Source organism: Syngnathus floridae, chromosome 10 (genome assembly GCF_059516105.1).
Source record: "Syngnathus floridae isolate MCC-2025c chromosome 10, RoL_Sflo_1.0, whole genome shotgun sequence".
Taxonomy (NCBI): Eukaryota; Metazoa; Chordata; class Actinopteri; order Syngnathiformes; family Syngnathidae; genus Syngnathus; species Syngnathus floridae.
The window spans coordinates 6,821,115-6,847,653 of NC_142422.1; the positions used below are offsets into that span (position 1 = coordinate 6,821,115).

General features: G+C 40.5%; 4 protein-coding genes across 12 annotated transcripts in view; 2 read left to right on the plus strand and 2 right to left on the minus strand.

The window, feature by feature from the left end:
- Positions 1-12,188, plus strand: part of triob (trio Rho guanine nucleotide exchange factor b) — a 68,068-nt gene extending 55,880 nt beyond the window's left edge. For 2 of the 3 annotated variants that reach the window (XM_088386292.1, XM_088386294.1), the window contains 24 exons: positions 555-841; positions 928-1,098; positions 2,168-2,263; positions 2,643-2,791; positions 2,931-2,997; positions 3,075-3,178; positions 3,268-3,337; positions 3,554-3,643; positions 3,721-3,813; positions 3,906-3,956; positions 4,111-4,188; positions 4,379-4,570; positions 4,685-4,862; positions 4,948-5,804; positions 6,987-7,240; positions 7,324-7,453; positions 7,540-7,567; positions 7,939-8,101; positions 8,420-8,541; positions 8,649-8,727; positions 8,849-9,049; positions 9,137-9,275; positions 9,364-9,550; positions 9,901-12,188. In XM_088386292.1, coding sequence (XP_088242418.1) covers positions 555-841; positions 928-1,098; positions 2,168-2,263; positions 2,643-2,791; positions 2,931-2,997; positions 3,075-3,178; positions 3,268-3,337; positions 3,554-3,643; positions 3,721-3,813; positions 3,906-3,956; positions 4,111-4,188; positions 4,379-4,570; positions 4,685-4,862; positions 4,948-5,804; positions 6,987-7,240; positions 7,324-7,453; positions 7,540-7,567; positions 7,939-8,101; positions 8,420-8,541; positions 8,649-8,727; positions 8,849-9,049; positions 9,137-9,275; positions 9,364-9,550; positions 9,901-10,316 — 4,202 coding nt within the window. In that variant the 3' untranslated portion in view covers positions 10,317-12,188. The remainder of the gene's footprint in view (positions 1-554; positions 842-927; positions 1,099-2,167; positions 2,264-2,642; positions 2,792-2,930; positions 2,998-3,074; positions 3,179-3,267; positions 3,338-3,553; positions 3,644-3,720; positions 3,814-3,905; positions 3,957-4,110; positions 4,189-4,378; positions 4,571-4,684; positions 4,863-4,947; positions 5,805-6,986; positions 7,241-7,323; positions 7,454-7,539; positions 7,568-7,938; positions 8,102-8,419; positions 8,542-8,648; positions 8,728-8,848; positions 9,050-9,136; positions 9,276-9,363; positions 9,551-9,900) is intronic. The other variant, XM_088386293.1, reaches the window with a different exon arrangement.
- Positions 12,189-12,221: 33 nt separating this feature from the next.
- LOC148392155 (C-C chemokine receptor type 1-like) lies at positions 12,222-14,945 on the minus strand. The gene is made up of 3 exons (XM_088386295.1): positions 14,659-14,945; positions 14,262-14,332; positions 12,222-13,750 (listed from the first exon to the last, which is right to left on the minus strand). Exons 2-3 carry the CDS (start codon positions 14,324-14,326, stop codon positions 12,673-12,675), a joined length of 1,143 nt encoding a protein of 380 aa, XP_088242421.1. The 5' UTR covers positions 14,327-14,332; positions 14,659-14,945; the 3' UTR covers positions 12,222-12,672.
- A 166-nt stretch (positions 14,946-15,111) lies between these two features.
- Positions 15,112-17,810, minus strand: LOC148392156 (C-C chemokine receptor type 1-like). The gene is made up of 3 exons (XM_088386298.1): positions 17,668-17,810; positions 16,755-16,904; positions 15,112-16,676 (listed from the first exon to the last, which is right to left on the minus strand). Exons 1-3 carry the CDS (start codon positions 17,672-17,674, stop codon positions 15,787-15,789), a joined length of 1,047 nt encoding a protein of 348 aa, XP_088242424.1. The 5' UTR covers positions 17,675-17,810; the 3' UTR covers positions 15,112-15,786.
- Positions 17,811-19,275: 1,465 nt separating this feature from the next.
- The window catches only part of cobl (cordon-bleu WH2 repeat protein), a 38,460-nt gene continuing 31,196 nt past the window's right edge, over positions 19,276-26,539 (plus strand). For 2 of the 7 annotated variants that reach the window (XM_088386035.1, XM_088386037.1), the window contains exons 1-4: positions 23,269-23,287; positions 23,348-23,451; positions 23,963-24,145; positions 25,783-25,993. In XM_088386035.1, coding sequence (XP_088242161.1) covers positions 23,970-24,145; positions 25,783-25,993 — 387 coding nt within the window. In that variant the 5' untranslated portion in view covers positions 23,269-23,287; positions 23,348-23,451; positions 23,963-23,969. The other 5 variants (XM_088386039.1, XM_088386036.1, XM_088386040.1 and 2 more) reach the window with 5 other exon arrangements.

The window sequence follows — 26,539 nt, forward strand, 5'->3', positions numbered from 1 at the left end:
CCCTACCAATCACGTGCATGTTTTTGGAATGTAGAAGGAAGCCTGAGCCCTCATAATATATTTTTGTCAATATTAAGAGATGCTTATTTCATGAACATTTTGAGTTTATTTGGGTGTAGAACGCACTCGTGGTTTTGCAAATGAAGAGACTGAAGAAAGGAGTAGGAGTAACTAGTATGGAGAAACATAAGGAAATCGCTGAGGGTGACATTTTCTTGGGAGTTATTTTCAAACAGTAACAATGAAAAACCCACAATCATCACGAGAACGTTGTCCCTGAAGCATTGTGGCTCATCTATAAAAATTCTAGCAAAATCCAGTCTCATCATGTTATTTCAATGATTGTGTTGTTGTCGTTTTGTTTTTCTTTTTCTTGAATAAAAGGGTACCAGATGTTTTGGTACTAAAATTGAGTCAAAGGAATTCCTGTCCTAACTTAATTTCTTCCTCAGGAATTTCCCAGCATTTAGAGCATTGTTTTGCATCAAGAGATTATCTTAATTTGTAATGTAGAATTTGCCATATAGTAACATCTTCTTTTGTTTTTTCTTTAGATACCTTGTCCGTCTCCAGTAACGACACCCTGCAGCCAGGCTCCAGCCAAACCTTGGGGCCCCACAGTTCGCCGGGGCCCAAGCGTCCTGGGAACACATTAAGGAAGTGGCTGACCAGCCCCGTAAGGCGACTCAGCTCTGGCAAGGCAGATGGTCACGTCAAAAAGCTGGCCCACAAGCACAAAAAGAACCGGGACGGCCCCCGGAAGAACTTGGATGTAATGCAAGGCCCTCAGAAGGACTCTGACGACAGTGCCGCCACGCCACAAGATGAAACACTGGAGGAGGTAAGAGACGGAACGAAAGACATTTCTGTTTTTAAACTACTGTTTCTGACCCATCTGGTGCTGATGAGCTATTTTCCTGTCACCAGCGCATGCGTAACGAAGGACTGAGCAGCGGAACGCTCTCCAAGTCTTCTTCATCGGGCATGCAGAGCTGCGGAGAGGAGGAGGGTGAGGAGGGGGCTGACGCCGTCCCTCTGCCTCCCCCGATGGCCATTCAGCAACACAGTCTGCTACAGCCTGACACCCAGGACGACAAGGTGGGAAGGAAATTACGCTGCATAAATTTGGTTTGGGTTGTTTCCATTACAGTGCAAGTACAGTGTTGCAAAATGCGCACATAACTCCTCAAAAAGGTTTCTCACTAAATATACTGTAGATGTCCCAAGATAATGCAACAGCAGTGCTTTTGTTTAAATAAAGATCTTCAACTTACGTCAACATAGTTCCTTGGCACCAAGATTAGTAAAATAAAGTATTTACATTCAAGTTCAAAGTAAGCGACACCTGCAGTAGGCTTGTGTTGGAAAAAACAACAACCTTTAATTCATCCTTGAATTTAGACCATTTTTTTCTCCACAATAAAAACGTTTCTATCTACTGTCAAATGTAAACATTCTACTTAGTAGCACTAATAATCTTTCCTTTCTTTCCCTCTTATTTTCTTGATGGCTGCATGTTTTGTCTATCAGCATTATGTTGATTTCTGTTCTGCCTCTCTTCTATCCCAGTTTCCCTCTCTCTCCATGTAAACGTCACTTTCACTGCCACACCTTTTGTTGATGTAAATTACCTTCTTGACTTATCCTTTTACAATTGCCACCAAGTATGCGTGAATCCCATGGAGAATTGTTACTCGTATACGGTTGCTAAAATGAATACTCCATTCTTCATGCAGTCGAGAGGTTAAAAACCTTTGTCTGCCCTATGATGGACCTGTCAATCTGATGGAGTATCAAGCAACACTTATTTCTCAATAATTTGACCCATGAAGTGTTAATGTAACCGCTTTGAACCAAAAGCATGCCCCTTGACCTTGCCCCTAAACCATCTTTCCCCAAAACCAGCCTGTGACTGGCTCCAACTTGGCCCCGATTTAACCTTTTTATTAGGAACTGCACACCCGCCAAGTCCTTTTTTGAACAATGTGGACATTCGGGGGGGCCAAACTCTCAACTGGGTGAGCCTGATCAAAACACAGACAGCAGTCACCATAGTGTTTTAGCATAAAAGGTTTTCCCGCTAGCTTAAAGTTTTCTACATTTGTAATATCGCAAGGAAATAATATTTTAAAGATAACCTTTATTTGTTTCTGTCTTTTCTGGCCAGTCTGCATCACGCCTGTCTGCTCGGCCAAGCAGCTCAGAGACTCCAAGTGCTGCTGAACTGGTCAGTGCCATTGAGGAACTGGTCAAAAGCAAGATGGTGAGGGAGAAATCTAACAAAGACATGCACATGTTGTCCATAGAGGAGTTCACATTGTTGCAAACACACTTTGCTTGGGTGTTGTTATCAGAGGCATGGTGTCCTACCAGACATCTCGCAGCATTGTGACTCACTGATGCCAACTGTCTTCTTTTCCAACAAAAGGGCATTGCTTTGACTATTTTCCCCAAGAATGCATTTTCCATTTTATATATTACACAACTCTAACTTGTGAGAGAACATTAATTGAATGACAAAGCACTGAATGTTCTCATCTTTTTTAAAAAATCTTTTTAATGAAGTGATTGCTCACTAGCAATCTTTCCTTTTTAAGAACTAATAATTGTTAAACCACTTGACACATCCTTGCACTCTTCAGTCACTAGAAGATCGTCCCAGTTCTCTCTCAGTGGAGCAAGGTGACAGCAGCTCCCCTTCCCTCAACCCCTCTGACAACTCCGTCTTGTCATCCTCCTCACCCATGGAGGAGGTGGACGAGCGCAAGTCCGGCTTCCTTAAGCGAAGACAGTGAGTTACAAGCCTGGACCTTCTTTTCTTGATAGAGGACTTGGTTTGAGTTGTTAAACTGCTCTGCAATTTTTTGCTTGTAAGGAATGTTTCTTAGGTGCATTTTATTTGTATTGAGTAATGAATATTTTTTTCGTAGTTATGTCTTGCTGGAGTTGGTGGAGACTGAGCGAGACTATGTCAGAGACTTGGGATCAGTTGTGGAGGTAATAAGAAGTTAAATATGAACTGTAATTAGCAATTTTTTTGTATACACTGCATTGTTGCTGGCTCTCCCCCTCAGGGTTACATGAGCAGAATGAAGGAGGAAGGTGTACCAGATGACATGAGAGGAAAAGACAAGATGGTCTTTGGAAACATCCATCAGATCTACGATTGGCACAAAGAGTATACTCACAGCCTTTATTCTTTACATTCATCAAAGCGTTTTTCAAAGGTTGTTAAAATAATGTGCTTCTGTGCTGGTGTGGTCGCAGCTTTTTCTTGGGAGAGATTGAAAAATGTTTGGAGGATCCCGACAGACTTGCTTCTTTGTTTGTCAAACAGGTATATTGTTCATATCTGCTCTTGATTTTCTTGATACAGTACTGTATACAGACATTTAAAACAGAAAAAATTAAGACATTTTAAAGCAAGAAAAGAAAGAAAAATGTGTTTTGTTCAAATAAATTTAGTGTCCTGTAATGTGTCTGCACCTGTATTTTGTAATTTAATTTATACCTGATCTATAATCCTCAAGTTTTTGTTTTCTTCCCATCACAGGAGCGCAGGTTTCACATGTACATCGTGTACTGCCAAAACAAGCCCAAATCAGAGCACATTGTGTCAGAGTACATTGACACTTACTTTGAAGTAAGACCTTTTAGTTTTGTTGTATTTGTTATTATATGCATGATATGTGTGCTGACTTTTTTACTGTCTTTAATCAGGAACTCAAGCAGCGATTAGGCCACAGGTTGCAGATCACCGATTTGCTGATCAAACCTGTCCAGCGAATAATGAAATACCAGTTATTGCTTAAGGTAAAAAAAAAAGAAATAGTTCATTAAAGTAGCACGTGTCACTCATTCTTTCACCACTTGTGAATTATCTGTCCATGTTTATCATTTATTAGGATCTTCTCAAAGTTTCTAAGAAGGCAGGAGTGGATTCATCAGAGCTGGAGGTGAAAATATTGACTCAGTTGCATCTTAAACACGATCGTGCTGAAACTAACCATTTAAACCGCACTTGACAGAGGCAACAATCATTTCCAATTGATTGATTGAAGAGTGCTTGTACACAGCCACTAAAAGTTTCCATTTCCTGTTTTGTTTTAGAAAGCTGTCGAGGTGATGTGCATTGTGCCTAAGCGCTGCAACGACATGATGAATGTGGGCCGCCTTCAAGGCTTCGATGTAAGACTGATTTCATAATGGTTTGCTTGTTTTTCTGCATGTCTGAAACGTTTATTTTGTGTAGTGCATGTAGATTAGCAGAAAAACAGAAATCAGGTTTGCAATTTTGGTAATGATCGCTAGGTGGCAGTGTCTACTAAAACGTTCTACGTTTGGATGGATTACTTAGTCCTTTCCTTCTGACTTTTAGGGTAAAATTGTAGCACAGGGCAAATTGCTCCTGCAAGACACTTTCTTGGTATCAGACCAGGATGGGGGACTTTTGTCAAGAATGAAGGAAAGGAGAGTCTTCCTTTTTGAGCAAATTGTTATATTCAGTGAACCACTGGACAAGAAAAAGGGCTTCTCTACTCCAGGCTACCTCTTCAAGAACAGCATCAAGGTTCATATATGGCTACAAAACCTATATGTATATACAATGCGGAGAGTCCAGATGCAAAACTAAAATCATTTATTATTTTGTCCATTACTTCAAATCCTGATGCACCATTCACAGGTGAGTTGGCTGGGTCTGGAAGAAATTGCAGAAGACCCCTGCAAATTCACATTAACGTCCAGATCATCTAGTGGCAATCCGGAGAGGTATACGCTCCATTCAGCAAGCCCTGGAGTTTGTCAAATTTGGCTCCACCAGGTCAGCCAGATTCTGGAAAACCAGCGCAATTTCCTGAATGGTGAGAGAATGAGAATGATAATTCCTTTAGTTACAGCTCAAGCTATGGAAGCATTGCAAGACTGACTCTTTCTTCCTTTCTACAGCTCTGACGTCCCCCATAGAGTACCAGAGGAACCACGTGGGTGGCAGTGGTCCACCCAATAATAGTAGCAGTACAGGAGGTCTTCCTGGAGGCAGCACCTCCACCAGTACCTCCAGTCTAGGTGGTGGCGGGGGTGGCTCCGGAGGATCTGGAGGCAACTCCTCTGCTCTTTGCGGCCCTCGCTCCAGACCCTCAAGAATTCCCCAGCCTTCCTCACGGCTCCCCCAGCCCGTCCACCACCACCACCCAGGCCCTGAAGGGCCTGACAGATCAGCAGGTATGTGGTCACCCTGCCAGCTCCAATCCATCCCCTCTAGCCTATATTCAGACACAACCTCAAACGGCAAGCTGGTAAATTCCGAGGTCCATAAGATGGCGCTGCTGGATTGTGGCGATGGAGGTATCTCTAACAACGGTAGCAGACCATCAGGCACCTTGGAAAGAGTTGTCAGGCATGGTTCAGGAGGCTGTGAAGAAACCCAGAAACCTCAACCGGTCGCTATCCCACAAATGGCTGTTGCTCCTCTGCATTTGGCCCTCAAGAATCCCCGAGTCAGGACAGTCACACCTCTGGTCTCACCCCAATCTCCTGGGGGTGTCAAGGAAGTTTTTGGCCCCACCAGCCAGTCTCACAAAAGCAACACTTCGTGGGCCACGGTCCCGTCGGTGCCTCCTTCTCCCACTAGCCGACCAAGTTCCTGCATCAGTGACGGTACTGGTGGAGGGGAATCATTCAGCAGAGGAAGTCACGGGGTTCCCACTCACCGTCGCCACTCCACCCACAGTAAGGATTTAGATCGTATGAGCATGTGCTCCTCCACCAGCGAGCAGTCCATACACTCCACCCAAAGCAACGGGGTAAGAGGCCAAGTCGAGGTCACGGCTTCACAGAAGCTTCTCAACTTCACTAACCCCCGCCTTCACTGAATGGCTGCAGTCAGTCAGCACGCCGCTGCATCTGAGAACAGCTTGCAACGACTACTACACTGGGAATTAATGGCAATCCGAGTGCACTAACTTCACAGAGAATGTGTGTGAGACAAACATGTACTTGTACTAACAGGGAAAATCTAAGTCATAGCGAAGCTGTTTCTGCTTGATTTCCTCTTGTGGGCTTCGATGTTTGCCAACATTTTAAACATATTCTGGTCTCTCTCATGAAAATTTTCTGAGGATGAATCTTGTGGGAGGAAATGTTTGTAAACATAAGGGGCTTCCTGTTGGCAAAATGTGATTGACTAATGCTACGTTTGCACTATGTTCCCGGCGGTCGCAGCAAACCATTTTTCTCAAAACGTTGTGCGGTGTGGGATTTTTTGCAATTTTGTTCTCAGTATACAAGTCCTTCAAAGTTTTCTCACGTTCTGTCATGATGGCCCATGAGGAGATGGAATGAGTCCTTGGATTTTAAAGGCAGGCGCTCCACGTTTTGGCATGTGGGTTAGGGTTAGATACCCGTAGATACCCGTATTTTTTACCTGGTTCCTTACGTTCTGTCAAGGCTTCCTACAAATGAATCAAATTAGACTGCTCTTCCTGGTTGGCTGGTCCACGACGTCTCACGACCTTCACGGCTGCTGAAACGAGGCTGCTATGGCCATCAGGAACATAGTGTAAACATACATGATGAATTGAAAAATAATGACAACCTGAAGACACACGCTCATCATTACTTCCTTTCCTCTACTTGCTCAATCTGAAACTTGTCTTTTCTGACTGATTTAGATGTATCTCATCAGAAAACATAATTTGTCCTCAATAACTGCTATTTATTACAAATTGTGAGATGAGAATCATTACGTCTGCTTCACATGATCTCAAAACTTGTCACTATTAACTAAATTAAACACTTCCATGTCTCTGCAATGTTCAAATCAATTTAACTTGCTTCCATTTATGCATGTGCCTAGTCAAGTTCAAACACGGTAGTCAATCAAATCATGATGTTTGATTGATGGAAAGCTAATACTATTGCTCGCTGTATTACTTTGCGTGCGGATTCATGTTTTAAACTCTTTTTCTCTCCTTGTCTTCTGGTAGAGTGAAAGCAGTAGCAGCAGCAGCAGTGTGTCCACCATGTTGGTGACCCAAGACTATGTAGCAGTGAAGGAGGATGAAATCAGCGTAGCACAGGGTGAAGTCGTCCAAATACTGGCCAGTAACCAGCAAAACATGTTCCTGGTGTACCGAGCTGCCAATGAGCATTGCCCTGCGGCTGAGGGATGGATTCCTGGCTTTGTATTAGGACACACTTCATCCTCCACTACACCCGATTTCACAGAAGGAACCATCAAGTAAGACAACAAAAACATTTCTGCTAAGCTGTTCTATCGTGAAAATGTCGAAAAGTTGATGTGATGTCTCTTCTTTGGTTTAGAAAATCCCTATCATGGCATACCGCGCTTCGTATTCGCCGCAAGTCCGAGAAAAGAGACAAGGACGGTAGGAAATTGGAGAATGGCTACCGCAAATCTCAGGACAACCTGGTTAACAAAGTCTCTGGCAAGGTGGACAGTGCAAATGATCAGAACAGTTCTCTTTCTCGTTTGTACTGCAAACTTACATAATGTATGAATTTATATTTTCATTGCAGCTTCTGAATCCCAGCTTCATCAGTGATGGTGAGTGCACTACTGAATGAATATTTGTGTAAAGTATATCAACACCGTCACCTGCATTCCAAGAAAATCGGCTGTAGCTCACCTAAATGTCCTAGAAAAAGTGATGAATGGATTTCAACAATCCTGTCATACCCATACAAAAACGTGTAACCAAACAATAACATTATGCGGTAGTTTGTATGAAGCTATTCCTTAATAACGGTGAGCCTGTACTGTCCTAGTCAAGCTTCAAATTGTATGGTTCCAATGTGAGATTTAAAAAAAAAAAGATAAAAATTAATTGGCCAAACTTTTCTTTCTATTCTTTCTTTAATGCGCTCCTTTGAAATGTACAACTTGTCCTTATCTTCTATTTTCATTCTGCCACGCAGCTCCTCCAGAGTTCCTCATCCCGCTTAGCGATGTAACATGTGAGAGTGGCGACAGTGTCACTCTCAGGTGCAAAACGAGTGGGCGCCCCCGTGCCGCTGTCACCTGGCGAGGTCCGGACAATAACACTCTTAGCAACAACGGACAATACAGCATCATCTACAGGTAACAGAATAGATTTATTAAAGACATTAGGGTAGAAAAGTTTAGATTCATAAAATCATTGGCATGATTGTCAGATTGTGCTTAGAAGGGGTACAACCTGGCGCAATTGGAACATCTTCATAAATATTGAATGTATTACATTTAAACCACATAATATTGGATCTAAGATCTTGCCATTTGTTTGGAACCATTCTTGTTGCTTTTAATTTGAATTTTGGACGGTGTGTATGTTAAAGAATGTATTGAATTCCATTTGTGTATGACCTCATAGTTTTAGCAAATGAGCTAAAAAGAAGATATATTCTTTTTCGTCTGCAGTGAGACAGGAGAGGCGACCCTGTGTATCCTCGGGGTGACTATGGAGGACAACGGCAGATACACCTGTGTTGCCATGAATGTAGCAGGTTCTGTAACCACCTCCGCCAGCCTCAGAGTCTCAGGTGAGAGTTCTGCCATGGATGTGATTTCTTCCAACTATCTAATCGCGCTGATTTTGAAGTCCAGTTTGCTTTGAAATTAAAGTTAGAGGACACTGTATTTTCTGCAGGAAGCCCAGATGATAGCAACAATGCAATTTGGAAACGAGGTTTTGAATACCACTATACTGATATTTCTGAACTTGGAAGGTAGGAAAGCATGGTTTGATTCTAGTTCATGATTTTGCATGGCAATTGTGTGTTGAACCTAACAACAACAAAATCCAACAGATGCTAAGAATTTCATCTGATCCCCATTTGTGCTCCACAGAGGCCGCTTCTCGGTGACCAAGCGGTGCGACCAGAGAGGCAGCAAATGGACCGTTGCAGCAAAACATGTCAACAAGAAGCTGCTGCGACGGGAACAGGTGCTGCAGGAGGTCAAACTCCTCCAGACTGTTGATCATCCCAACCTGGTCCGCTTCCTGGACACGTATGAGACGGCCAACAGCTATGTTCTTATTTTAGAGATGTAAGTATGGCATTTAAACCAGAAAGGCCAATATTACCTGCTTTCGAGCAACGTGACCAAAGTTGTGTTCCTGGCTGCTGTGTTCAGGGCAGACCAAGGGCGCTTCCTGGACTACATCGTGAGCTGGGGAAACCTGACGGAGGAGAAAGTAGCCCTGTACCTCAGAGATATTCTTGAAGCTCTCCAGTACCTGCATGGCTGGAGGATAGCACACCTTGACCTCAAAGTATACAAATCTGAATTTATTCCACCTGTGCAAACTGTGTGGAATACGGAAGCCGTTCTAACTGTACCATTTGTCGATGTTTTCGCAGCCTGAGAACATTGTGGTAGAACAGGTGTCTTCCCAGCCTGTGGTGAAGCTCACTGACTTTGGTGATGCCATTCAGCTTAACCCTCCTTCCACCTACATACATCCTCTTCTGGGGAGCCCAGAGTTCTCTGCCCCTGAGCTGGTTTTGGGTCAGCCCGCCTCCCTGATGTCTGACATGTGGAGCTTGGGTCTGTTAACTATTAAGATACAAAGTGTAGTTTCATAACCTTTTGATGACTCACATTGAAACAACTCACTCACCACATTGTTTAAACCCACCCACACACTCGAAAGACATTCAATACAAAAGCTATGTTAATATGTATTTTTTACAAATGCACGTATACTGATCCATAGATGAATAGATTTAAAAATGTCATGGATAAGTCGGTGACCAGGAAAAAAAATACTGCCAATAAAATGGGGTTTTGCCACCTTCGCCAACAGTTAAATCTACTAATGCTGAACCACACAAAAGTGCGTGAAAAAATAATTTGTTTCATTCCTGCTTATCTTATCATGGGGATGTGTCTCGCAGGTGTGTTGACCTACGTCGTGCTCAGCGGCGCATCGCCTTTCCTGGACGAGAGTCTGGAGGAGACGTGTCTGAACATCTGCCGCCTGGACTTCAGCTTCCCTGACGACTACTTTGAAGGCGTGAGCGCAGCCGCCCGCGACTTTGTGTGCCTGCTGCTGCAGGGAGAGCCCGAGCAGCGGCCTTCAGCGAGCTCCTGCCTGCGGGATCCGTGGCTCCGCCTACCCGGCGTAGCGGACAGGGATGTTGGCTACGCTGCCTCAAATCGCATGCAGCTTCCGCCGTGCCAAAATACCGCTTCGCATCTGGACACATCCCGGCTCATTTCTTTCATTGACAGACGGAAACACCTGAATGATGCCCGGCCCATCGGGTCATTGAAGGCGTTTCTTCACAGTCGCTTGCTTAATCAAGTGTAACAGGAAGTACCCGGGGCGAAAGCTTTTCACTGCCGGCTGGTTTGCTTTTCTTAACCAATCTCTGATGGAATGGTTGGCGTGCAGACTTGTGTATTCTCATGCTCATCTCTTCCACACTAAGGTTCCCTCACTGATCCACAAGTGTCCTGCTGCTGCTGACTGACTGAATGACCTCTGCTGATAAACCCTTTGACTCCGCCCCTTCCCTCCTAACCTTGGCATACTGTGTTTATGCCTGCACAACAAACTGTTGGAATCCCTGCGAGACTTCCAAACCTGACTTAGCGGACACAAAGGCAAGTTTATCTTTTCTTGCGAGTCGTATAATTATAAAAGGATATAGAATACTGTGTGTGTCCGGCTGCTTTTAGTTGACCACAGGAGAAGCCTTTGTCTTTGTAAAAAGAGATTACTTTTTGTAAGCGAAACCGTGTACAGTTAGGGAACAAACATGCGAGTAACCTTTGAGGAATACAACAGCAGTAAGTAAGTCGAAGAAGAAAAACAAACATGTACAAACCGAGTGGCGTTCATCAGTGAGGTCCGCTTGTTGTCATGGCAACGTGAAGATCAGACCAAGTATTCCGCTGTGGTCACTTTGAGTGCAATAGTGCGTGTTGTCCTCGTACTTGCCTTCAGCATCAAAGCTGGAGTTGTTTCAGCCAATGACTAAAACGTTCAAGGCAAAGCTTCTTTGCCTTATTTGTAAATAAATTACTCTCGCTTTTTCATTTGTCATTTATGAACAATCTGTTGCCACTGAACAAAGTTTTATTTCATTGACGGCATATTCGTGATGCAGAGATGATGCACTAATTTAGAAATGCACTCATTTTATGTCGGTCTCCACGTGCAATGTTGCAGCTTGAACAACTATTTATGAAGAATTGTTTTGTAGCTGTAGTCTTTCAAGGAAATAAAGGCATGTACGTAACTGGTACTGCAATAGACGTCTGTATTGTGTTAACTCTTTTTGTATTAAGTTCAGTACTAATATCTGCAACAGCCCAGCTGAATGAGAGCTTTGGCAACAATGTAAAATGTGTATGTATTCAAAAGAAAGTCAGGCACTTATGCTTTTCCTTTGTCATTGCTTGTTTCCATAATAATACCAAAGTTTTCTATTTGTTTTCCTGTATTATTCAAATTTTTCGTGTTAACTTATAGAGAGCACAGTGAACCCAGATATTTAAGAGTTTATATTCATAACATTTTATTTATTATTATTTCAAGAGAATGTTTGGTGATTTCATTGCTGCGTTAAGGCGGGACTTCACTTTGCTTGCTTTGTTTGTATCCTTAAGCAATATAGCATGAGCTTAGCATGGGGTGCCTAATCCACTTAGGAGACATTTCCTTTTGTTTCATGTCCTCCTATTTAGTTAGTAGTCCAGAGTGGCGGTTAAAATGTGGTGCATCAAATGAAAAAAAATTCATTGGAAGAGTTAGGTCAACTAATCTGAAGAAACATACTGAGTTCTACAATGTTTATAGATGCCCTGTTTATTTCTTTGTGTGTCTGGGTTCCCTAAAAAATATTCATCTAATTATGTAAAAGCCTCTATTAAGCAAAATATGTTAATTGCCTTTGTGATTCCCTCATCCCACTCTTACTTGTGATGTAAAGATGTACAGAGAGGGGCAGAGGGCATTTTGCCTCCAGCCAGGATGTAAACCTCAAAGAGTGACTGTTTCATATTTGAAATACGCAACACTGACTGCGGCAATGTCAATTTGAATGTTGTATGATGACTTCATTTTTACTTTTGCATGTATATTCCTATGTACAGAAAACTGTGTTTACATGTTACATGTAAGTGTAAATATTTTAGTTTGTGGTGTTATTTTTGCCATTAAACGTTCAAAGAGCAACAGCTGATTCTTTTGATAAATCCTCCAGTGCAATTTTGTAATGTTATATTTTTTATTTTGCAGGTAAGAGAGAGTTGCGTATTTTATCTTCAACAGTACAATGTATGCAAAAATCTATGAGTACACTCAGCATTCTTTTTTTGTTTTGCATGCTGTGGTTTTCTTTGTTTGCGTAAACCCATACATGGAGCTGAAATTGTGTTGGAACGTCTTAGCGCACAAGTATGAAGGTGTCACTGTACTGATTTCCTGTGGTGGTTGAGAATTGCACAAATGTTACCCTTATATTCAGATCCACCAAGCAATTTAGAAAAAAAATTCAATGACATTACAAAGTTGCCTTCTACAAAATATACCCACTAGATAATACAAGCACATCACTTGTATCATCTAAATCCATTACAAGAGCTCTCTCAATGTTGTTAATGTGTGTTCAGATAAAAGAAGATCATGAAATGATCCAAAACTGAATGATGACCTCACTTCACACAGCAGTGCTCCTCTCAACCAAGCTGGTGGTTCGGGAGATATCGGACCTGATGCTCTGTTGCTGGGGTATGAAGACCTTGACAAGCTGGCACAAACCACATGGAAGTCTGTGGATCAACCTGAGCAGGTGCCTCCTGAACTTCCGTCCCACAAAAACATATAGCACAGGGTTGAGGCAGCTGTGAAAGTAAGCGACGACCTCAGTGATTTGTATGGCCAATCTGATGACTTGGCTGCTTTTGCACTCCGTGTAGACTTGCAGGAGTTCCAGCGCTTGGAACAACACCACTATGTTGTAGGGCCCCCAGCATATGAAAAAAACAGCCACCACAATGACCACCAACTGGATGGTCTGCCTTTTAGACGACTGGCAGGAAAGCAGCCGCCTGATAATTTGCAAGTAGCAAAAGGACATAATGACCATGGGAATGAGTAATCCTAAAACGTTCATTTTCATGTGACCAAAAACACGCCAGTAACTATCGGAGTTGTCCGGAGTATGTGGTTCATACACGGCGTAGCAGAACGTGGCGTTCATGAGGTCAGGTTGCTGTTTTAGGTAGAGGAGCTCAGGAAAAGAGGCCAAAAATCCAGCTACCCATGTGACGCCTGCAGCAATTATCCCAAAGAAGCACGTGCGTGCCCTCATGGCGTAAACAGCATGGACGATCGCTAAATACCTGTCGATGCTCATTACCACGATAAAAAAAATGCCTGAATATAAAACTATGAAGTAAATACCCAGGACCACTTTGCACATAGTGTCCCCAAATATCCACTGGTCATGAACTTGGTAGGCCAGGAATGGTAGGGAACCGACCAACAGGAGGTCAGCGATGGCCAAGTTCAGGAGGCAGACGTCCGTCATGTTGCGAAGTCGCACCTCGCAGGCAAGGACCCAGACAACCAAAGAGTTGCCAACAAAACCCAGGATGAAAAATATACAGTAGATAGCTGGAAGAAAAGAAGCTCCGTGCTTCTCGTACACACACACCCCAAAGCCGTCATTTGGAATAAGGCTGTAGTCTATGTCATCGAATGTCGTGCTTTCAGCAACGGCTGTTGAAATAGGCCTAAAAGAAGCAAAATGATGAACATTAACATCTTAAAATGTTTACCTCTCAATTGGATGTGATTTACAGTACAGTCTGGCACAGATGGGTAACTAGGATCGTTACTTTTATCCTACAGACTGCCCATCGTTTTAAAACTGATAATTGTGCATTTGACTTCTCAAATGATCACATGTACAAACAATACATGTCGATAGTTTTGCTTTTAAAACCTGTGGTTTATTAAGCATTGCTCATCCTCACAGTAAAAGACCAAGATGGTGTCATCATTTCTATTTGGATTTTTGTTCTTGTTGTTTTAATGCACTTGTTTTTGTATAAGTCTTGTTTTCATGTGGTTTGTATCCTGTTTTTCCCCCATTCGTTTTTTTTTGTTTTGTTTTTTGCACGTTTTCCCCAAAGTTGCACACACAACCTTTCTACAAAATATCAATATATTTCAAGATTCTGTAACAATGAAGTGTTGATTATCAGATTTATCAAGACTGTTGTCAGAGCAATGTATTGGTACCTTGTTAATTCCACTGGAAAGATGCTCTCATTCAACCCACTGAGAACCGAAGCACTTTTGGCCATGGTTGTCTGTAAAATATAAAGTAAGTTTGTTATGATAATCGTATATGCCTTATTAAAATTGCAATTTTCAATATTAAATATTTAAATGAAAAAATATTACATTTAGACATACTAATTAAATCATAATATTTAATACAGTGACATATCACAGTATTAGATATTGTAATATAATATATTCTGTTTAGAAATAGGTGGACAGGATAAATAAAATGAGACTTAACATTTGTAAAAACTGATTGTGTGCATTTCAGTGGAAAACACACATTAACACACTATGACATTGTGAACTCACTATGTTATTCTGTTGATACAAAATAAAAGTAGAACCTTACCTTTGAGTGGTTTCAAGATATGATGTCGGTAGTAATCCTAGATTGATCACATTGCTCATTAAATGTTCACCTCCAAACAGCAAAAAAATTACAATTGCCAGCTATATTGTTCTTAAGAGACGAGGAGGCTATATTTTTTGTTGCAAAGCTTCCTGAGGACGCTTTTAAAGATATATAACCACAAGTCAGCGGTTGAGAAGTTTAAAAAAAGAAAAAAAAAACAATGTCATGCAGCAAATGCACGCTGCTCAAGACTCAAGCAGCGTCGCACATTGCTTTGCGACACTGCCACAAGTGTTGTGGTGGCACTTGCTTGACAACAATGTTACAGATGACACAGTTCCGCTCCGGCTTGAAGTCAGATGTTTTTCGCTTTTGGATGAAGTGTTAACCCTTCACTCCCTTAAATGTGGTGATGCATTTCACTATGTTATAACATGTTTTCAAAAGCCATTTAAATACAAATGATGAAAAATGAAACAAGTCAACAACAGCTGTAATCTTATCAAACATTTCCTTTATAAACAATACTCCTTTAAACAATTATCTCCTGGCTTTTGCCAGAGTACATGATGAATCTTTTCTGCCCAAATGTTGTCAAGACAATATTCACAGCTACCACTGTACTTTCCTGCCCTTTATGATGAACTTTCATGCATATCATAAAATGAGTCATCTGTGAGCGATTTCTGCACCAAAGCGGAGACTGCAGAAATTTAAATATCTGGAGTAAGATTATATCCAATTGCTATAGATATCGTGAAATAAATTGGTGATACACATTTTGATATGGTCTGCTTGATCCGATATACATTACTGACATTTGAATCTTGAGAGGACTACACACATGTGGTCTTTGTTTTTGTAATTTAAAGGCTGAGCCACGACGCCAATGAGACCCTCCATCACATCCTGTAGCAGACTTTGTTGTACACAAACACAGGCACAAACACAAGTCCAACATTTTCTGTAAGAATTGTGGGAGAGCAGTGAAAAGTCGAAGCTTAAAGTTTTGTCCAAGTAAAAGTAAAATACATACTTGGACAACGTATAGGTACGTATATGTATATGTGTACTTGCACTTTGCAAGACGGGAGTGGGCAGACTGACTGACAGATATAATTTGCGCTACATGACAAAGGTGCCTTCAGAGGACCTGGCTGAACTCTTTCGGGAAGAGTAGTCTGATGAATGCCATCGGGCAATAGAAATCCCAGGCACACATTTCATGAGCTGCAAGACACGTCTCATAAACTTCTGTCCAACAAAAGCATATAGGATGGGATTCAAGCAACAGTGAGTGATTGCAATTGCCTCAGTAACTATTACCGACAATTTTAAATTTTTGTCTGAGTCACAGTCATTTAGGACATTTCGATTAGAATGCAGAAACATCAGAAAACATGAAATGTTGTACGGTGCCCATAACAAGAAAAAGATAACCACAATTGAAATGATCAGCCTCACAACACGTAGCTTCTTTGTACTCCTTATTCTCATCAGGACAGGTATGATCCTAGAGTAGCTGAGCACCATAACCAGCAGAGGAAGCACCAGACCCAAAATATTCCTTGTTAAGATACTGTAGACCTGCCAGGCATCATTATTTGGTTCATAACTGCAACCCAGCCCATTCGGCTGTTTTGTCTCTGAAGTGAAGATGAAAGAAGGAAGGGATACACAGAAGCTCAGCAACCACACAACCACAGTGAGTATGAACCCTGTTCTCCTTGTGCGGTATTTGGTCACCTTCACGTCATGTTTAATAATCAAGTAGCGGTCCAGTGTCATGACAACCATGAAGAATGTGCTGCAGAAGAAGCTGGTACTGAGGGAACCACCGCTGAAATGGCACAACAAGTCACCATGGGTCCACTCTTTGACCATAGTGTAGTGCGTGTAGAGCGGTAGTGAAATGATGAAGAGTAGATCAGACAAAGCTAAGTTGAATAGACAGATATCTGTCATGGTTGTCTGGTTACGATGTTTCACCAGGACACACACCACAAGGACATTACCTTGAAAGAATGGGAGAAACAAGAACGTGGGAACGTGGTTGTGTCTTTAGTTAAACAATATACGTATTTGACACTTACCCATTAAGCCAAGGATGATAACCAAAGAGTAGAGAATAATGATGAACACTCTGCCAAAGTCAATTATACCACTGGTGTCGCAGGGCGAATACTCTGTAACTCCAATTTCATAGTAGTCATCGTATGTCATCGTGGCAGTGACAGTTGTATCTGCAGACACGAGGTTTTCGATATCCTGCTTTATTGCAACTTGGGCTTCATATTGAAACACAGACCAGGTCTGACTCTGATGCTAAAATGTGTGTGCTAACAGCCAAAGAGTTTTTTTTTTCCCCAGATCTTGCTGTGCAGCAGTAAAGAAATCAATCAACACTGGTGCAAAACTTTGCTGCATGACACGGGAGAAAGAGTTTCTCTTTAAATCACGGTAACCGTAAAACTGTGTAATTAGGACTTCACAAGCAGTGGATATTTTGTATTACTGGGTTATCAGTGCTGTATTGTTTCATTTGTGTATTTTTTATATTACCTTATTTTGTGCTTCTCCTTCTTTTAGTTGTGTTGTGATTTGAGGGTTTGTTTTTCCCCATAATGTTGTCTCTTGTTGGATTTCTGTCTCTATTTATTTATTTATTTATTTATTTATTTATTTATTTATTTATTTATTTATTTATTTATTTATTTTAAACCCATGTAATGACAAAGCAATACTTTAGCTCTTCCAAATCAACACAGGGCCCATGTTAATTAAACTAAACTACACAATGAAGACCACACAACAAAACATTCACAAGCATAAATATGGATTCAGTATGTTGATATACTGTAATCATTCGATGATGTCCCAAAATACTCACTTAATCAATCACTCAAATGTAAAAATTGTCATGCTGTCAGGAAACCAGCAGACTTTCTCAAGCCCTTTACTGAGTAAATGTACTCACTAAATCAATAACTAAAATATCAAATTCACCTGACATGATGATTGATGTCTTGCTGTCAGGAAACCAGCAGCCTTTCTCATGCCCTTTACTGAGTAAATGTATCGGTTGAAAGTATTAAGTGTCCTAAAGCCTTCACAAAAGAAGAACATCAGTGCAGTTGTTGTTTCCTGTGTGAGTTGATACTTATCAAGTGAGTGCAAGTGTGTGCAGAGATAACCAAAAATTGTGGAACCACCACAAGTACAGTATATACTCGCCCACTTTTGCACAAACAATAAAAATAAACACATTACAATACCTTCTGCAGATGTCATCCCTGATCTGCAGAAGGCACGCCATCATTTCTTGGCTTTGGAGCATTGTCTCATTTGGAGGTGCTCATTCAGTTGTCCTGGAGCCCAAACTCGTCAAGAGAAATAATGTTACATGCCAGAGAAGTAAGATACCCCGAAAGCCAGGTTCTGCAACTGAGGTTTGAACTGCCAAGCAGTAGGGCTTCTGCTACCAACCAGGTCATACTCAACCTAAACCCTTTGACCACTTCCCCATTTGAAATCCTATAGAAAATGAAGGGGGATTCCCTCGTTTCCTTGCAAACAGTGTACGGGTGGATCAAATGTGTTGAGCTTGAGGTATAGTGGTCAGAGAAGAGCGTGGTCACCATTAAGGACATCGCTGGAATTTTTAGGAATAAGACATGCAGAGGAACTTGTGCATTTGCTCAATTTTTAAAGGGTTTATATTTATTGTACCGTAGCCTTAAGCAGTTTTGAAGTAATCTGTATGGACATTCAAAAAATATATTTTATACTAATTTTTTTGTAGTCTACTTTGAGGGTTACCTCACCAATAGGCACAAGACTTTGAGCTCAAACTTTAAACACAAAACACGCGTCACGCACGCGCACGCGCACGCGCTCCACTCAGCGTTCCTTTGAATGGCCATCTTTTTTTTTCTATTTTCTTTTAATTTATTTAACAGTTGCATAGCATACATACGCTCATTTTTTTTCCATTTACAGAATGAACATATACATAGCAGGTCAAAGGACAAATTTAGAAATGTTACACAGTACTTAATATTCAAATACAATTTCAATTTGATCGAGGGTCAGTACACTTTTCTTGTTGGAAACAAGAGACAAGACATGGACACATGATCTCAACTCAGATAAAAAAAAAGAAAGAAATAACTGGAGACGAATTGTTAATTTTCGCTTTGTGAATGTGGAATTTACCCAAAAGCAAATGAACATTAACAACATATTTAAGTGCAGTATCATCAGACTCGAAACCATCTATACATCTGTAAAAGATGATCTTTGGTCCGAATGTCTATATGTTTACTGAATGGCCATCGTGGATGATTGATCAGCAACATGCTGACGAAAGCAGGATTGTTGACAGTTCCATCAAGTTTTACTGGATGAGTCAGTTCAAAGCGGACAGTAGTTTCAGAATAAAAGTTAATAGAAGAGACATGTCATTATGCAACATTATATCAGAGTGACAGTGCTGACATGACTAATTTATGTTCCGTTTTTGACGTTTACTAAGCCAGGATACTTTTCAAAATGTTACATACCTTGTTGTGCTGAACAAAACTGAATTCAAAGAAACAAAAAAAAAAACGTTTGAACGTTCGTATTTTTATTTTGAAAGATCAAGCAGGAAAAAGAAAACTTTTCATATTTGCTTGTAGTTTAGGTGAATCAACATTGGGAGCGTTGAGATTAAATCAAGTGGATTTGACATCGTGCGGAAAAAGGTAATGAGCGAGTGCGTCTTCTGTGAAATAAGTTAATTAAAAAACAAACGTCATGGTTCGACTATTGTGTCGTAGTTGGCCTTCAAATCACTCAGCTTTGTTTGCACGCGAGTACCGTCATCTTTGCTCACCTACTTGTTGACCCTATGATAGAATATATCACAATCGTTACAGACGTCATTTTTATTGGAACTAAATAGATCAAATCTGGCAATGCTAAACCTTAAGTGCAAGTATGGTGGATTTCCTGCAAGGTTGGGTTAAGTAGCGGATCTGTGGACCCTTCTTGAGCAATCTTCGCCTCAAGTTGGATTTCGCCGCAATGTCCGAACCTTTAGAACCGTCGGCTGGGTAAGTCATTCACAGGTTCAAAACTGCGATTGCCCTGTTGACTTGGCTCATTTAGCTATTGCTTACATATTAAAGTGATCGGTCTGTTTGTTTATTATTGTCAATGCGAATTAACCGCACAGCCCAGTGACAGGTGGGGCGCGTTCTTCCTTTTCAATTGCACCCCACCCAAAGAAAGTTTCTCTGTTATTATTTAATTGGCTGGAAAATATTACTTAGAGGTATTTCTACACAAGTATTAGTAGAATCACACGACAATACTGTATTGTGTAAGTATTCTCTTTTGTAACCAGTTTTCTGACAACAGAGAATTCCAGCATGAGCATGATGGAACCCCCTCACCTCTCCCCGACGACGCACAATAACCGAGTCAAACAGTTTAATTGTGGCTTCTATTGCTTGTGATGGAACGTGCGCGAGAGCGTCACCAAATTAACTATACGTACAGTGTTTTTATTGTATTGTTATGATTGAACTGCTTGCCTTAAGCAATAATTGGCTCACGTTTACACTTAAGGCTATTGATGTTTTGCAATATTTTGAATTCTTGATAAGAATATGATCACAATGTTATTATGGGTCCACCTAAAACGGAATATATAATATATATATTAAAAAAAGTGTGTGTGTGTGTATATATATATATATATATATGTGTGTGTGTATATATATATATATATATATATACTTTTTTATATATTTTATTTATTTATATATATACTTTTTTATATATTTTATTTATATATATACTTTTTTATATATTTTATTTATTTATATATATACTTTTTTATATATTTTATTTATATTACTTTTTAAAATATTTTATTTATTTGTATATATACTTTTTATATACTTTTTATATATTTTATGTATACATATATATATCTTTGTTTTCTTTTTTAAACTCTGCAGGACGATCGCTTTGTCTGCGAGAGCTATTTCAATCTCGATTTAGCACCATGACAACTTGCTCAAGCCAGCCCGTTATGTATCATCCATCTATGGGAGGTGTAACTGTTTTCCTCTGTTCAGTTTGTAGTGGAAGACAGCATAGATAGGAATGTAACTGGGGTTTTGTACTTTCTCGATGCCCCTAATTTAAATATTTTTAAAAACTTGATTAATATTTGTTTGATTCTATGTTCATCTTTGTGCAACAACTGCTGTGTGACAGTGGATGGCTGGATAAATGATTTCTAACAGCATTACTGTGAGAAACCTGTAAAAAACAGGAAGACTGGGTGGACCAATTTTGCAGGTATAAAGAAGTATACAATTAGAAATGACTGTCTCCCAATCCCAGCACACACACCCATAATTATTGGCTACCATGTCGTGTTTTTGCAGACTTGCTTATATTCTGGTTGCAGGGCTTACTGTTGTTTGGTTGGAAGCTTCCCTCACTGAAGTTAAAATGAGAATCTAGTATTTGGAAACAAGTAAAATAGTAGTGTAGAGATTTTAGATGTCATTTGTATAAGTCCAAGATTTGCCCCGAAGAAGAATGACTTTATTTTACTGTATCCTACTGCATCTCAAATGATGGGAAAATGTGAGATGGACGGATGCAAATAAAACTTCCCCTCCCAAGACTGTCATTACAAAATTGTCCTTGGTAGAGCTTCACGTGGTTAGCCATGAGCTCAGCAGTGCTGCCAAAGTTCCATATTTTTTTCCCCCATTTATCTTCTAGTACAGTACAGATGAGTGAAATGCAATTCTGAAAGCTGAGGAGTATTGAGTAAGTAATACCTTTTTATGGTACAGTACTTTATACAATGTCAGAAGTGTCAGCATTGATTTGTTCTCATTGGTCAGATGCTTGAGCAAAATGACTTGAAATGCTGTGCTCGGTTCTATAGTCATGCTTGCAACTCAAGTCGCAAATTGTATTTTGGGCAAAGACTGAGATAGCACTGGTCAACTGTTCCACCTTGTCCCAAAGTTGAAAGGTAATAAACATGTTGAGATTTTCCTGTGTGCTAGTGGGTACATCGATATACATAAATAGAATATTAGAGAGAGTGGTAGACTTGTTAAGAAGGAGAAATACCTCTTATTTTTTCATATGAGCTGTGCCAAGCCTCTACTGTGGATTATATTATGCAGCTGTTATGGGCTAGACATTTATTTTTGGAAGCCCACTGTCATTTGTTAGTCACTGACCTATGTGGGTTTCTTCGAGAGGAAGCTGAACCAACTGCGTTGCAAATGGAAGGAATTCTCTAACACAAAATAGAGCCATGGTATTTGCAAATAGGGAGGAGGGTGGTTAAATACTCTATTCCGATATCGTCAGTACTTTTATGAATCATTAACTGATGACGCTATGTAAGAGTAAATATATTCAGACAGCAACAGAAAGCATGTTAATGGGCCTACGTGTTTGTCATTTTTTTTGAGTTATCAAAGAATGCATTAAATTGAATGCTTGGTTATTGATTATGGTAATTGACTCAATTTATGCGTGAAATGAACATGTCATCTCACTGAGGAGGGATTTTGACCCACTCCTCTGTACCTGTACCTGTCTTCTGTGTCTCTTAAGGTTTTCCATTTGGTTAAGGTCTGGATACTGTCGAGGCTACTTCATGACCTTGAGCCACTTCTTTGTTGATTTGGCAGTATGTTTTCAGTTCAGGCTTAGTTCCAATTGCCTACAGATCATTAAAAATATGTTCAGTGTTTGAGGTCACTCGATCCCTTAACACTTTGTGTTTGTGCTATTTGTTAATTAAACGATGTAGCAGGTCCCTCTTTTTTGTTTCTACTTTCTGTTCTTCGGTCACTTGGTCATTCAACTCTTACGGTTAAACCAGCAGTCAAGTGGTGTAGGTGTACAGAGGTTTCCATGGAGATGCCTTCTCCATGGCACCCAAGGGGCATGCTGGCTTCGTGCGTGTGTGCAAGAGAGGGAGCGTGCATCTGTGTTTGGTATGTAAGGCGTGGTTTAATCCAATGTTCCAATGTGGGTCACTTGCATTGATTAAAACTCAAAAGAATGCACACAGTGTGGCAGAATCCTGTTCTAAAGTCTACACACAAGTGTGGAGGTGTGGTTTTAAGTCTGCCAAGACAATCCAGTCCTTTGCTCTTTTTATTAAAATTAGATTACTGTGACAGTCATCATTCCTTGAAAATATGCTTCTATTATTACTTCAGACCATTCATTTCTATAGCTATTTGTTTTAACAATTTTTCTTTATTGCATGCGCCCTGACGTCTGAATACGCACGTTGTTCTCAAGGAAGAAATACATTTAAAGATCACTAGTATTGGACAATATTTGAAGTCATAATATCATGCTGTAGTTGTAGTATCAGCAAATTCCGCAACACTTGATATCTAATGCTCTATCTAGTGTGGAACTCATTGGAAAACACTTGCATAATGATTTGATAGTTGATATTTAGCCGTTAATGGTTAACTTAAGGTTAGAGTCCGCTTGCTGTGCTGTGTTCATACAGTCCTACTTTTATTTATTTTTATTTTTGCTAAACAGGACGCATGCACACTCGCACGCACGCACGCACACACACACACACACACACACACACACACACACACACACACACACACACACACACACACACACACACACACACACGCATTCTGAAATCCTTGGAACTGGACTTATAAACATTGGGGTATTCAACAATTGTAGAATATTTAACCTACAAAGACCCCTTCTGACGTAAGTGGCATGCTTTGCTATTGTTATCTACCTTGTGTTGAGACTGGGGCGGAGTACATGGAGTTATAGAATACCATTCGTGTTTTGTTTCTGACAAATAGCTGGAAGTACAGTTTTTTTTTTTCAGCAGCAGATTAAATTCAAGAGCCACAAATATATTTTAGCTCATTCTTCCTTTCAAGATTAAATTAGCTATATTTTCATTTTAAAATTCAACTGCTCAGAGATTGGTAATGCTTGATTTTATGATCAAAATACAAATCACAATTAAACGTTGATAAATTTCCAATGCCTACTTCTGTAGAATATAAATAAAGTGCTTGTGTTGCAAGCATGCAGCAGGACAAAATATGACATTTCTGTTTGTTCTGTATGTTTCTACCTCCCTCTTTTTTTGTGTGTTCCAGTAAAGCTTGATCTTGGGTTCTGTCAATAATAAGACTTAGTCATATGGCTAGATAAATATTAAATATTTATGTATCATTTTTACATGATTCTTTTTACAACATAGGAGGAGAATGAAGGCCCGGGCCCCACCACCACCAGCGCCCCCTCGTCATATTTTTCCAAACAGTCTGCCTGACGCGGGCGGGACACTAGGCATGGAGTCCAAAGAGAACATAATGAGACAGACTGTGGAGTTCCAATTGACTCTTCCGCAGGGATACCAGACACATGTAACAGAGGATGGGAGGTGAGAAGGGCACAATCTGACTCATTTAGGTTTGTTTGTTTGTTTGTTTGTTTTTTAACATGAATGACAGTTTTTAGTCAAAATAGTATTTTCTTAAACTAAAAACTGTCAAATCTTGCATATATACTGTACATGAAGGTACTCCAATTTATGGTAATTTTTCTCCTGCTGGGTACTGTTCTTGATGTTGTCCCGGTTTGTGATTACTCGTCAGAGACTTTTGTCACTGCCCACTTTGGGTTTCCGTGCCAGTGGGGCCTTTTTAAGGGTCCTATTCCCAGTCTCAGCAGAGGCTTTGTCCCAGAGAGTGAACAGATGGAAGCTGAGCTGTTCAAACTCTCTCTGTCCCTAGTGGGTTGTTCTCATTTGGAGCAGAAAAATCAAGAATTTCACCTTGGTACAGAATAAGACTGGCATTGACCGTAGTCCGGAATTGGTGCAGTCTTAAAAGTATAGCTGTGAGATGGTATCATATATTTGTTTCTAAATACATTATGCTTGAAGATATTTGCTGAAAACATACAAAAATTAGCACAATGCTATCCTTATATGGAGATTACAGTATTAAACTCTTTTTCGCCCACCGAGTCTAGTGACCCACACATACATTGGGGATGAGTCACCCTGCTTCACATATCTGCACACTAATTGACGAACAAAGTGTAATTCAGCAGCTTCCACACTGTTATCAATCTGTGCTGTCATTGTAGGGACTTGCACGCTCTTTGCAGGTGGCACTCATTTTTGGACTGAGGGCACAGCCCTTCGTCTTCACGTTAACAAAATCTGTCCTTTGCATTGGACCAGCAAAGAATTTGGCTGATATGACAAATTCTCATCCATCAACTGTCACCCTCGAAACATTTCATCATGACAAAAAATAGAGGGTTTTATAATTCTTGATTTTTAGGCTCTTTTGACAAAATCATGTCACTCCTGGGAACAGTTTTAAATGTGTGTGTGTGTGTGTGTGTGTGTGTGTGTGTGTGTGTGTGTGTGTGTGTGTGTGCGTGTGTGTGTGTGTGTTATCACGATAATATCCTTTAAAGGGTAGCTACCGTAGTTAGAAGCAGAAGCGCTCACACTTCTGTCACAAGAGTGTCACATGAGTGTTCCAGATAGAAAAGGCCAGAGACTGACTCACTGTCTCTTTATTTTAGGAGTGACATTTACTAACAAATGATATATTGTCCGTTTCACACAAACACACACACATACATTTGCTATAAGTGCTGTTTATGCATTTCTTGTTGAAAATCCTCAGTTGAATTTGTTTGAAAGCTAATTTAATTTAAGGTAATTTTCTTTTGCTCACAAGGTATACCAGCTGTTGAAGGGGAGTCATGGGGTCAAGCCGTAAATTAGCTTTTATGCAACAGAAACTAAGAAATCTAAGTTCTTACTATTAGCTCGGACATGTATTGTTACTGAAAATGATAAAATCAGGTGAAAATGTGTCTGTTTTTGGTTTTTACTCATACTTAAAATGGATTGGCTTTGTAACCCAATCTTGTCCTGTCATCTCCTCTGTTGTCCTTTCTAACCCTCCCTCCATTCCTCCTCACCACCCTCTTCTTCCCTCTCTTTCACTTTTAACACTTCCTCCGCCTCCCTACCTTCACCCCCCCACTTCTCAGTAAGCCGCTGATGGACTTGCTGGTTGACCTGTGTAGCCGCTACCATCTAAATCCAGCACTGCACACCCTGGAGCTCTTGTCGCCTGAAGGCCACTCGTTGGGGTTCAAACCCAACCTGTTGCTGGGCTCCCTCAATGTGGCCGGTGTCCTCATCACGGAGAAAGTCTGCGAAGAGAAAGTGGTGCGCAGACCGGCACCGAAAGTTCCTGAGGTAAATTAGATTAAGTTTTTGGTGTGTTGTGAATGGAGTGACACTTATTTTCATATTTTATATTGTCATCTGTCTATGTAGTAATTACTGGCTGTACTGATCGCACAACAAAATTTGGTTCGAAAGTGAACTTCCTTGCCTTTGTGGTATATGTATACGCTCGTTATGCTAAAGCCCTCTATTATATCTACCCCAACCCAAATCCACTTTTTGCTTCTAATCACTGGCAGAAAGCAAGCCCTGTAAGGCCCCATGGTAAGATACAATTTGGTTGCAGCATGTTCTTTTTTTATTTGATTTTTTTTTTTTGTTGTGTTTCCTGATTACATGCCTCTCAGCTATTATGCTCTCTTTCTCTTCTTTTTCACAATGTCTTCACCCACAGTTTGAATATTTTATGAGTGCCCTGTCTTTGGTTACCATGCATTATTTCTCTACCCCTCTCAGGACTCACTAGCTGCTCTCACTTCACGTGAAACTCTGCTGGTTTAGGCCAGAGGCGAACGCTATCTGTCTCATCTTTTCTGTCATAACGACCAGTAATCA

What these genes read in the sequence shown, in the direction of transcription:
- LOC148392155 (XM_088386295.1), bottom strand. Translation starts at nt 14,326, where the DNA reads ATGGCCAAAAGTGCTTCGGTTCTCAGTGGGTTGAATGAGAGCATCTTT. An exon ending in TTTCCAGTGGAATTAACAAG is followed by an intron (nt 13,751 to 14,261) that starts GTACCAATACAT and finishes TGCTTCTTTTAG; the next exon opens with GCCTATTTCAACAGCCGTTG.
- LOC148392156 (XM_088386298.1), bottom strand. An exon ending in TATCATCCTTGGCTTAATGG is followed by an intron (nt 16,677 to 16,754) that starts GTAAGTGTCAAA and finishes CATTCTTTCAAG; the next exon opens with GTAATGTCCTTGTGGTGTGT.